Source organism: Aquarana catesbeiana, linkage group LG05, assembly GCF_042186555.1.
Source record: "Aquarana catesbeiana isolate 2022-GZ linkage group LG05, ASM4218655v1, whole genome shotgun sequence".
In the NCBI taxonomy this organism is placed as follows: domain Eukaryota; kingdom Metazoa; phylum Chordata; class Amphibia; order Anura; family Ranidae; genus Aquarana; species Aquarana catesbeiana.
The window spans coordinates 590,225,185-590,238,483 of record NC_133328.1 but is presented as its reverse complement, the minus strand read 5'-3'; the positions used below and the strand labels follow the sequence as shown (position 1 = coordinate 590,238,483).

Here is a 13,299-nt window from a genome sequence, read left to right as displayed (position 1 = left end):
ATTGTTCCTAATTTTTACTGACAGTCTACTGACTGGAATGGTATAAGGTGATTGGAGAAAAGCCAATGTAGCACCAATATTTAAAAAGGGCCCAAAATACATCCCTGGCAATTACAGACCAGTTAGCCTAACATCAATAGTATGCAAGCTCTTGGAGGGGATGATAAGGGACTATATACAAGATTATAGTAACAAGAACGGTATCATTGGCAGTAATCAGCATGGATTCGTGAAGAATCTTTCTTGCCAAACCAATTTATTAACCTCCTATGAGGAGGTGAGTTGCCATCTAGATAAAGGAAGGCCCGTAGACGTGGTGTATCTGGATTTTGCAAAAGCATTTGACACAGTTCCCCATAAGCATTTAAAATAAGGTCCGTTGGCATGGACCATAGGGTGAGTACGTGGATTGAAAACTGGCTACAAGTGCGAGTTCAGAGGGTGGTGATAAATGGGGAGTACTCGGATTTGTCAGAGGTGGGTAGTGGGGTCCCCCAGGGTTCTGTGCTGGGACCAATCCTATTTATTTTGTTCATAAACGACCTGGAGGATCGGGGTAAACAGTTCAATCTCTGTATTTGCAGACGATACTAAGCTAAGCAGGGCAATAACTTCTCTGCAGGATTTGGAAACCTTGCAAAAAGATCTAAACAAATGAATGGGGTGGGGAACTACATGGCAAATGAGGTTTAATGTAGAAAAATGTAGAATAATGCATTTGGGTGGCAAAAATATGAATGCCATCTATACACTGGGGGGAGAACCTCTGGGGGGAATCTAGGATGGGAAAGGATCTGGAGGTCTTAGTAGATGATAGGCTCAGCAATGGCATGCAATACCAAGCTGCTGGTACAAAGCAAACAGAATATTGGCATGCATTAAAAAGGGGAACAACTTCAGAGATAAAACGATAATACTCCCGATCTACAAGACTCTGGTCCGGCCGCACCTAGAGTTTGCTGTCCAGTACTGGGCACCAGTCCTCAGGAAGGATGTACTGGAAATGGAGCGAGTACAAAGGGCATCTAAGCTAATAAAGGGTCTGGAGGATATTGGTTATGAGGAAAGGTTGCGAGCACTGAACTTATTTTCTCTGGAGAAGAGACGATTGAGAAGGGATATGCTTTCAATTCATTAATACCGTACCATAATTCCCTTCCACAGGCGGTGGTCTAAGCGGGGAGCATCAATAGTTTCAAAAAACTATTAGATAAGCACCTGAACGACCGCAACATACAGGGATATACAATGTAATACTGACATATAATCACAAACGTAGGTTAGACTTGTCTTTTTTTCAACCCCACCTACTATGTAACTATGCAACACTGGGGTCACATTAGCTGAGTGATGGAGATAAAATGAGGGAGAGAAGAAACACTGAAATACTAGTTGGTACTTGTGTGCAAAAGTGTATTTGCTTTGGAAGAATAAATCTCCTCTAATGTTGGGTGTCCTACAAGTGTCAATGCTGCCGCATTATGTTAACCCCTTCCCGCCGAGTGTGTGCAGATATGCGGCCTTGACTTTTGGGGTGTTGTACCGGGATGATACCCACAGCTGCAGGCATCATCCCGGTACCGTTTTTTTGAGCGGGCAATCGGCTATCCAGGGATAACAACCAATGCGGCTAAAAGCCGCTCGATTGTTATCCCGGAGGAGCAGGAAGGGACACCCCCCTCCCGCCACTCTGACCGGGCCTCCCTTCCAATCGGGAGACCCGATCCTCGATCCGCCACTTCTGACGGCTAGAGCGAGACTGGCACGAAGCCGGAAACGGCTTCGTGCCAGTTTCCTGAATGTAAACACGGAAGTGACGTCACAATGTCACGTCCTGTTTACTCGGCTGCCAATGGCGCTGGATTTTAAAAAATATACAATATTCAGAATCACCGTTTTCGGCGATCTGAATACTTTAGAGTGCAAAGGAAGGATTGGCGGTCATTTAGACCCCCGATCCCTCCATAAAGAGTACCTGTCACCACCTATTACTGTCACAAGGGATGTTTACATTCCTTGTGACAGTAATAAAAGTGATCAAATTATTTTTTAAAAAAAAACACAATTTAATGATCTAAAAATAAATAAGAAAAAAAAAATTTTAAAGCGCCCCCGTGAGCTCGCGCAGCAAAAAAAAACCCATACGGAAGTCGCGCCCGCATATGTAAACGGTGTTCAAATCACACATGTGAGGTATCGCCGCAATCGTCAGAGCGAGAGCAATAATTCTTGCACTAGACCTCCTCTGTAACTCTAACCTGGTAACCGTAAAAAAAAATTTAAGCGTCGCCTTCGGAGATTTTTAGGTACCGTAGTTTGTCGCCATTCCACGAGTGCGTGCAATTATAAAGCGTGACATGTTTGGTATCTATTTACTCGGCATAACATCATCTTTCACATTATACAAAAAAATTGGGCTAAATTTATTGTTTTGTTTTTTTTAAATTCATGAAAGTGTCCCTTTTCCCAAAAAGTTGCATTTAAAACACCGCTGCACAAACACCGTGTCACATAAAACATTGCAACAATCGCCATTTTATTCTCTAGGGTCTCTGCTAAAAAAAATATTTATAATGTTTGTGAGTTCTAGGTAATTTTCTAGCAAAAAAAATGGATTTTAACTTGTAAACATGTAAACAAATGTCAGAAATAGGCTTAGGCGTGAAAGGGTTAAATTATTAGAATAGGTTTTTACATTTTAGAATGGGGTGCCTGGAGACTGTCTATAATTTTAAAGGATGCCTTGACTGAAAAAAAGGTTGAGAAACACTGCCTTAGGTGATGGCTTTGTCCACAGATGTCCCTCTTAAAGTGATTGTAAAGGTGTTGTTATTTTTAAAAAAAATTTATACTTGCCTGCTCTGTGCAAGGGTTTTGCACAGAGCAGCCCAGACCCTCCTCTTCTGTGGTGTCCTGTCAGTGCACCTGGCTCCTCCTCTTCATCAGGTGCCCCCACAGAGACCCGCATTTCCTGGGGGCACCCGTGCAGGATCGTTTACGAGTCCCACTGCTGGATTTGATTGACAGCTGCTGCTGGAGCCAATGGCTCCTGCTGCTATTAATCCATTCAATGGGGACGGAGACAGCAGCTGGAGCCACTAAGCTCGTGCTCTGAGCTGGAACAATCGGGTTCAGCTAAAAGATGCTCTTTGGATGCTACTGCATCTGAATGCTTTCTAGATTTACAGAATAAGTGGTCAAAAACAGATGGGAGATATCTGCTTTCTCAATCCTAAAACCTGCACTCTCACTTCGCATTATAAAAACTTTCTAAAGCACAACCCCAACCCGAACATCAACCCTCATCACCAAACCCTGAAGGCTACCTCAACTCTTGGATTGCTTTATCTTATTGAGGGGCTGTCTGTGATAAAGTACACAATACCACATCAAGATTGCAACCCCAGAATCTAGTTAGTCCACCCAAAGATGACTATATGTAGCCATGAACTGGAAAAAAGTCTCACCAAGAATAATGAGATATCTATACATAAATATTCTCATTACTGCACTGCCAGGACCAGGTGACAAACACATTCCTTTTTTTTTTTTTTTTGTGTCTACTTGCACAGAGATTACCCAAGTCATTAATGATTTGCATGCGATTACAAGCTCTTCATATTTGCAGATACATGGTCACCTTCTAAGTATCTCCTACATGCCCTATATTTATTGAGTCATACCAAGCAATGCTTGAATTGGATGCTTTAGATGCATCAAACCATGGGATGAAAATGATACCTATAAAATATTTACTCAAGATTTACTCAATAATTACTACAAGACAAACACCTAACAATTTTGAGGAGGTTTTGAAAGCTAAAATAGGTTGACCTCAAAGTCCAGAGGCAAAACATAAAAAAAAAGTGTACAAGGCCTCTGCTTGGCAGTGTATGGAAAAAAATAGACCCCTAATGGGTGCTTCCTGTTCAATCCAAACGGTACAGAACTTATCGGATCAATAATTATATTTATCGATCTATCTTCACCCCTGATGAAGTGGTTCCTTTAGAACTCCTGAATCGCTTTGTACTCCTCACCCGGTTGTTGACACACATGCTTGACATCATAGGAAACAAATAAGTTTATCTTGGTCTCATCAGACCACAGGACATGGCTCTAGTAATCCATGTCCTTAGTCTGCTTGTTTTCAGCAAACTTTCTGCGGGTTTTCTTGTGCATCATCTTTAGAAGAGGCTTCCTTCTGGACTACAGCCATGCAGACCAATTTGATGCAGTGTGCGGCGTATGGTCTAAGCATTGACAGGCTGACCCCCCACCCCTTCAACCTCTGCAGCAATGCTGGTAGCACTCATACGTCTATTTCCCAAAGACAACCTCTGGAGATGACACTGAGTAGTGCACTCACTTCTTTGGTCGACCATGGTAGGGCCTGTTCTGAGTGGAACCTGTCCTGTTAAACTGCTGTATGGTCTTGGTCACGGTGCTGCAGGTCAGTTACAGGGTCTTGGCAATCTTCTTATAGCCTAGGCCATCTTTATGTAGAGCAACAATTCTTTTTTTCAGATCCTCAGAGAGTTCTTTGCCATGAGGTGTCATGTTGAATTTCCAGTGACCAGTATGAGAGAGTGAGAGCGATAACACCAAATTTAACACATCTGCTCCCCATTCACACCTGAGACCTTGTAACATTAATGAGTCTCATGACACCGGGGAGGGAAAATGGCTGATTGGGCCCAATGTGAACATTTTCACTAAGGGGTGTACTCACTTTTGTTGCCAGTCGTTTAGACATTAATGGCTGCGTGTTAAGTTATTTTGATGGGACAGCAAATTTACACTGTTATACAAACTGTACACTCACTACTTTACATTGTAGCAAAGTGTAATTTCTGCAGTGTTGTCACATGAAAAGATATAATAATTTTTTTTTTTTAAATGTGAATGGATGCACTCACTTTTGTGAGATACTGTGTGTGTGTGTGTGTGTGTATGTATGTATGTATATAGATATATATATATTAATAATAATATATACACACACACATATACACAGTTGTGCTCATAAGTTCATTCATTGAGCCACTCTGGGGAGATCTTAAACTTGCAGTTCATGTAAGACAGCCCAAGAATTTACAGGTTATGTAAATTCGTAAGTTACATTATGTAAATGTGTGTGTATATGTATGTGTGTATATGTGTATATATATATATATATTATTCACACAGTGCCCTGCAAAAGTATTCATACCCCGTGAAGTTTTCCACATTTTGTCATGTTACTACCAAAAACGTAAATGTATTTTAATGGGATTGTATGTGATAAACCAACACAAAGTGGCACATAATTGTGAAGTGGAAGGAAAATTATAAATAGTTTTCAATTTTTTTTTACAAATATCTGAAAAGTGTGGTGTGCATTTGTATTCAGTCAATACTTTTGTAGAACCACCCTTCGCTGCAGTTACAGCTGAAAGTCTTTTTGGGGATGTCTCCACCAGCTTTGCACATCTGGAGTCACATTTTTGCCCATTCTTCTTTGCAAAATAGCTCAAGGTCTGTCAACAGATTCTCAATGGGATTTAGGTCTGGACTTTGACTGGACCATTCTAACACATGAATATGCTTTGATATAAACCATTCCATTGTAGCTCTAGCTGTATGTTTTGGGTTATTGTCCTGCTGGAAGGTGAACCTCCGCCCCAGTCTCAAGTCTTTTGCATACAGGTTTTCTTCTAAGATTGCCCTGTATTTGACTCCATCAATCTTCCCATCAACTCTGACCAGCTTCCCTGTCCCTGCTGAAGAAAAGCATCCCCACAACATGATGCTGCCACCACCATGTTTCTCAGTGGGGGTAGTGTGTTCAGGGTGATGTGCAGTGTTCGTTTTCTGCCACACATAGCGTTTTGCTTTTAGGCCAAAAAGTTCAATTTTGGTTTCATCTAACTAGAGCACCTTCTTCCACATGTTTTCTGTGTCCCCCACATGACTTCTCACAAACTGCAAATGGGACTTCTTATGGCTTTCCTTCAACAGTTGCTTTCTTCTTACCACTCTTCCATAAAGGCCAGATTTGTGGAGTGCACGACTAATAGTTGTCCTGTGGACAGATTTCCCCACCTGACCTGTGGATCTCTGCAGCTCCTCCAGATTTACCATGGACCTCTTGGCTGCTTCTCTGATTAATGCTCTCCTTTCCCGGCCTGTCAGTTTAGGTGGACGGCCATGTCTTGGTAGGTTTGCATTTGTAACATACTCTTTCCAATTTCGGATGATGGATTGAACAGTGCTCTGTGAGATGTTCAAATCTTGAGATTTTTTCATAACCAACCCTGCTTTAAACTTCCCCACAACTTTATCCCTGACCTGCCTGGTGTGTTCCTTGGCCTTCATGATGCTGTTTGTTCACTAAGGTTCTCTAACAAACCTCTGAGGACTTCAGAGAACAGCTGTATTTTATACTGAGATTAAATTACACACAGGTGGACGCTATTTACTAATTGGGTGACTTCTGAAGGCAATTGGTTCCACTAGATTTTCGTTGAGGGTATCGCAGTAAAGGGGGCTGAATACAAATGCACACCACACTTTTCACATATTTGTAAAAAAAATTGAAAACCATTTTTCATTTTCCTTCCACTTCACAACTATGTGCCACTTTTGTATTGGTCTATCCCTATCACATAAAATCCAAATAAAATACATTTAGGTCTTTGGTTGTAACATGACAAAATGTGGAAAATGTCAAGGGGTATGAATACTTCAAGGCACTGTGTGTGTATATGTATATACCATGTATCCTGTTGAATGTTGCAGCAATGGTGCACAATAAATGAGGTTAGGGTAAACCATGTAGATTTTTTTTGTAATTTTTTTTTTTTTTTTTCTGTTTTTGTATTCCAGGTTATGTTCAGGCATCAAAGCGAGACAAGAAGTTTTTCACTTGTGCTCCCAATAGCTCATATGCTGCCTTGTGCGAGTGTGTGCGCAGGATCTTTATATACCGCCAGCCCACTCCAGTGGACACCTTATTGTACAACAGAAAAGAAGGGCGCCGCGTAGGACAAGTTGCGAAGCAGCAGGTAGCGAGTCTGGAGACCAATCATACTATCTTAGGCTTTCAAGCTTCCAACGATCGCCTGTTTGTTCTAACCACAAAGAAATTGTTTGTAATAAGAGTAAACAATGGCAGTTAATTAGTCCTCTCTGCTTACCTTTCATCTCCATTCACCGCCAACCAAAATACTCCTACAGAGGCTTTTCAAGTCTGCCGTCTATGCTGGAGCATGATTCAATTTTTTTTAACGATTTGTACTTATGGGTCAATAAAATATTTAAATCCATCTCCATGTGTGCTTTATAGGCCTGCCCGCCGTAGATTACTGTACATTCTCTGTATTTCCTATTCTCAGAATAATGGCCTTTTGCTAGGTTCCTTTATGGAAACAATTGTCTGTGTGATTCATACTATAGAGCTCTGTGTTATATGGAACATAAAGCAATTGTCAATGTGAATCAATGCTTATTGTGGAAGATACTTCTGAATCAAAGTTTCTGTCTGTAGTACTTATACTGGAGGATTTACTAGAAGGCAACACTGTAGAACAGAATCTTGATACAAGTCTTTTATATTGTGTGACTGATGCCCATGGTAAGTATATATAGTAGTGATATAAAATGTCTGTTTATTTTGTGCACATACACACGTGTAGGGGAACCACTGTTCACGTTACTAGTTTTGCTAATTTTCTTGATAAAAAGTTAACCTCTGCAGGTAATGCTGTACTCTAGTTAAAATAATAAAACCTTAACATGCATAGTCAACAGCCAACATGCTGAGTAGGTCAGTTTCTCATTAGGACTGGATTGACACCTACAGTCAGGTCCATAAATATTGGGACATCGACACAATTCTAATCTTTTTGGCTCTATACACCACCACAATGGATTTGAAATTACACAAACAAGATGTGCTTTAAAAAGAAAAGACTTGAATAGACTTTCAGCTTTAATTTGTGGGTATTTACACCCAAATCAGGTGAACGGTGTAGGAATTGCAACAGTTTGTATATGTGCCTCCCACTTTTTAAGGGACCAAAAGTAATGGGACAGATTAACAATCATCCATCAAACTTTCACTTTTTAATACTTGGTTGCCAATCCTTTGCAGTCAAATACAGCCTGAAGTCTGGAACGCATAGACATCACCAGACGTTTCATCCCTGGTGATGCTCTGCCAGGCCTCTACTGCAACTGTCTTCAGTTCCTGCTTGTTCTTGGGGCATTTTCCCTTCAGTTTTGTCTTCAGCAAGTGAAATGCATGCTCAATCGGATTCAGGTCAGGTGATTGACTTGGCCATTGCATAACATTCCACTTCTTTCCCTTAAAAAACTCTTTGGTTGCATCCGCAGTATGCTTCGGGTCATTGTCCTTCTGCACTGTGAAGCTCCGTCCAATGAGTTCTGAAGCATTTTGCTGAATATGAGCAGATAATATTGCCCGAAACACTTCAGAATTCATCCTGCTGCTTTTGTCAGCAGTCACATCATCAAATACAAGAGAACCAGTTCCATTGGCAGCCATACATGCCCACACCATGACACTTCCACCACCATGCTTCACTGATGAGATGGTATGCTTTGGATCATGAGCAGTTCCTTTCCTTCTCCATACTCTTCTCTTCCCATCACTCTGGTACAAGTTGATCTTGGTCTCATCTGTCCATAGGATGTTGTTCCAGAACTGTGAAGGCTTTTTTAGATGTTTGGCAAACTCTAATCTGGCCTTCCTGTTTTTGAGGCTCACCAATGGTTTATCTTGTGGTGAACCCTCTGTATTCACTCTGGTGAAGTCTTCTCTTGATTGTTGACTTTGACACACATACACCTACCTCCTGGAAAGTGATCTTGATCTGGCCAACTGCAGGGAAAGAATTCTTCGGTCATCCATCACAGTTTTCCGTGGTCTTCCGGGTCTTTTGGTGTTGCTGAGCTCACCGGTGCGTTCTTTCTTTTTAAGGATGTTCCAAACAGTTGATTTGGCCACGCCTAATGTCTTTTTTGCTATCTCTCTGATGGGTTTGTTTTGTTTTTTTCAGCCTAATGATGGCTTGCTTCACTGATAGTGACAGCTCTTTGGATCTCATATTGAGAGTTGACAGCAACAGATTCCAAATGCAAATAGCACACTTTAAATGAACTCTGGACCTTTTATCTGCACCTTCTAAATGGGATAATGAGGGAATAACACACACCTGGCCATGGAACAGCTGAGCAGCCAATTGTCCCATTACTTTTGGCCCCTTAAAAAGGGGGAGGCACATATACAAACTGTTGTAATTCCTACACCGTTCATCTGATATGGATGTAAATGCCTTCAAATTAAAGCTGAAAGTCTGCAGTTAAAGCACATCTTGTTTGTTTCATTTCAAATCTATTGTGGTGGTGTATAGAGCCAAAAAGATGAGAATTGTGTCGATCTCCCAATATTTATGGACCTGACTGTATGCATGACTTACAGCAGAACTCTAGCCAGAAATAATAACATAAAAATACTGCAGTATTCACCTTTAAATCCTTAGCTTTCCCCATCACATTCCTTTTTTTTGCCACTAGATGTCTTCAGTCTGGTGGCCAGCATCATTCAACCTCATTCCTCCTGAGCCCAGGTCATCATGGACCTACCCTAGCTGTTGATTGGACAGTGAAAGTAGAAGCAGCACAGTGATGAGGTCATCTCTGTCACTCTGCTTTCTCTTTGTAATCAGTGTGCTTCTTGTTAGCACAAAAAATGATAGACTACTTGTGCTGGTTTCTTTCCCACACCCCAGCCCTGCTGTACAGAGGGATGCAAGAGGTGGATACCAGGTCGAAGGCAGATTTAATTAAAAGAAAAAGTAAGTTTATTGATGTAATTACAAAACTGTATTAATTTGTGTCTTTTAAATCTCCCTGGAGTCCAGTTCAACACAATGCATGGTAAAGCATAAACAGCAATGGGTTGTGGTGGTATTTTTCATGTTACATTTTTCATGGCACGCCAGTGCGCTTTGCCAATCGCACCCTAACACGTATACTTGAAAGCACACCACAACACACGAATGGCAGCCATCTGTGTGTTGTTGTGCCATGCTTTCCCAAAAAGGGTTAGTTCTAGTTTTGGGTGCAATGTGGTGTGTTGGCAGCCTGTTCAAAATAAATAGGCTGCCTAGACCCCTTTCCCACTGAGGCACTTTTGCCACGCTGTAATGCATCTTTCCAGCAGGACAAAAGCACATCAAAATTATTTCCCTTTAAAGCCTATTAGACTTTTCACATTGCTGTGCTGTGTTGCTGCGGTTTGAAAAGTCATGCATGCTGCATCTTTGGTGTGCTTTTCAAAGATGCTCCTTCGATTGAAGACAATGGGAAATGCACCAAAAATGCACCCAGGGTTCATTTTAAGGTGTGTATTTGGGCTCACGTGGTAAAAATATGCTGGTAAGGAGCAGGTACCCACCAGCGTCCTTAAAGAGGAGTCCCACCCGCCCCTTTAAAAAATATAAGTCAGCAGCTATACACATATTGTAGCTGCTGACTTTTAACATTAGGAAACTTACCTGTTCTGGAGTCCAGCGATGGCACCACAGTCAATGTTTACATCGGCTGGTCGGGTGCTGCCGCCGCCATTGCTGGTAAGGGTACCCGACAGTGTAGCCTTTCGGCTTCATAGCTGGGTCCCTACTGTGCACACGCAAAGCGTTCTGTGTGTTCTCACTGGCTGGCAGAAGGGGAGGGAGGAGGAGGGGGACTGAGCTACATACTTTGCCGCAGCCCGCTCTCCCAGAAGTGGGGACAGGGTACCTGTAAAAAACAGGTTCCCGGTCCCCCCCCCCCATTTGGCACCTTTCAGGGGGGGGAGGGGGCATTAGATAAGCGGAAATCCCACTTTTGGGTGGAACTCTGCTTTAGCCAGTTCCCATTTGGGCCAATTCTGGCACTTCGCTCCTACAAGTAAAAATCATCAATTTTTTTTTCTAGAACATGACTTGCAACCCCCAAACATATGTTTTTTTTTAGCAAAGTTAGCCCTATTTTTTTGTATAATGTGAAAGATCATGTTATGCCGAGTAAATAGATACCCAACATGTCACGCTTCAAAATTGCGCACACTTGTGGAATGGCGGCAAACTTAAGTACTTAAAAATCTCCATAGGTGACGCTTTACAATTTTTTTTACTTTTAAGAGTTACAGAGGAGGTCTTGGGCTAGAATTGTTGCTCTCGTTGTAACACACGCAGGGATACCTCACATGTGTAATTTGAATGCCGTTTACAAATGTGGACGCGACTTGCGTATGTGTTTGCTTCTGTGGACAGGGGCGCTTGAAATTTTTTTTTCTTATCCAGTAGTTTACTTTTTATTTTTACACTTTCTTTTTAAAAAATGTTTTTGATCACTTTTATTCCTATTACAAGGAAAGTAAACTTCCCTTGTAATAGGACTGGTGCGTGACAGGTCCTCTTCATGGAGAGACCCCTCATCTCTCCATAAGGCAGGAAAGGCTGAGTTAAAAAAAATAAAAAAATAAACTCTCTCAGTCTTTTCAGCCATGTCCTCGGCTTTGTTTACTTCCACCGCCCCAGACGTTACGTCAGAATGTCGCACCCGGGCCTCCGAAGGTCATAGAGATGACGGGGACCATCTGGTCACCAGAAATCTCTATGGTAAACTTCCGGTAGCGACTGATTCATTCTCCAGTTTGCCGTTCGCAGGGGTGAGCCAGGAGAAGCACCAGAGGGCGGTGCTTCCCTCCCCCCCCCACCCGTAAGAACGATCAAGCAGCTGAACTGTCATTATGATTGTTTTTACGGTGCACAGAATCGCTGGCGTAAAAAAATGATATCTGGATGATGCCTGTATCTGCAGGCATTATCCAGATATCCCCACTCAAAGTCCATGACATCATGTGACGTACCTTGGCTGGGAAGTGGTTAACAACCAGTGAATAGCTGATTAAGGAGTCAGCACATGCCGGCTTTCTTAACAATTAGTGGGGATGTAAACAATGCCCCTCCACACAGCCTCCTGCCCCCTTGGTGGTTACCAGTAGTGCCAGTCTTCCAGCTCTTGTGGATCCAATCCAGACTTCCCCTGCCTCCTCCCCTTAGATTCCTGGGAGCCAATTCTCCCTGCTGTCCTGCCCGCTGCCTCTTTCGTGATTAGTGATTCATGCACAGAGGATGTTACACGGCAGAAACTGCAGCAAGCACCTTTCTACTGACTGGCGGATGGTCTGTGAAATCTAGCATCGGGAGAATACACAGAAATGAGAATAAAATAAAGCTGGCTCTACTTTCTTTCTTTAGCTCAGTAGTGGTGTTTACTTGAAAACAATAATTAACTTGCCTTAAGTTGCTTATTGGAGTGTCCTTTTGGGAAATTTTGCAGACAGAATTGTTACTCCCTACTATTGCTGAATTCAACAGACTGAAAATGAAGGTTAAAATGTGACAGCAGTTCTTAGTCACTTTGAACTGGACTTGTCAACGTTGAAGATGTTTAGTCACTCATCCAAGTGGTTTCCTCAATTTAAATTGGTGGAACACACACAGCATCTACTGTATAGTTACATAAGTAAACCAGTCACTTTAAGACCTCATGCACACTGGACATTTTTACAGCTGCTCCTAGGGGGTCTTGCATTTTTTTTTTCATGTTGTGGAAAAACCTGTCCTTCAAAGCAAGGTTGCTGGGTCATGGCACTTCCCGTGCGAGATGTATGGTTAGGATGGATGCTGAGCAGACGCCTCCAATCCCGCGGTTCAGTTTGAATGGGGCATATCGTAGGCTGGCATCATGTGACTGCTGTAACATCGATGTGATATAATTCCAGTCCGTGCAAGGATCGAACGGGATATAACGACTATTGAATTCAACAGGGTGGTAATGTATGGGCGTGCCTTTTCCTTGAAATACCAGATTGTGCTTGTTGGAAAAGACTGACTTTTGAAGAAACATCCTGATTGCCAATGAGCAGTTTTCTCAAATTATTTATCTTGGAGAAAAGTCGGTCATTTTGTGCACTGAAGCTGTTTTTGGATGTTTATTGCATTTTTGTTGGGTTATTTGCTGTACATTTGGGCATAGAACCCTGATTTATACATTCTTTATAAGGCATTTATCAACCAGTTGGGACCTCATTGCAGATTCCAGTGTTGGTCTAGATAACATATCGGAGTGTATCTCTAAAAAACCAATATCTCAAATGGGACTACACCGTGTTTGAAGGAGTGATGTTAAGTCAACTACTCAAAAAGTGTAATGATCAACAATTTAAGGATACAACATCCCAAC

At 42.0% G+C, this 13,299-nt stretch overlaps 1 protein-coding gene across 1 annotated transcript in view; it reads left to right on the top strand.

Annotated features, from left to right (window-relative positions):
- NUDCD1 (NudC domain containing 1) overlaps positions 1 to 7,307 on the top strand; it is a 266,321-nt gene extending 259,014 nt beyond the window's left edge. The window contains exon 10 of the mRNA XM_073632155.1: positions 6,868 to 7,307. Coding sequence (XP_073488256.1) covers positions 6,868 to 7,160 — 293 coding nt within the window. The 3' untranslated portion in view covers positions 7,161 to 7,307. The remainder of the gene's footprint in view (positions 1 to 6,867) is intronic.
- Positions 7,308 to 13,299: the final 5,992 nt, after the last annotated feature.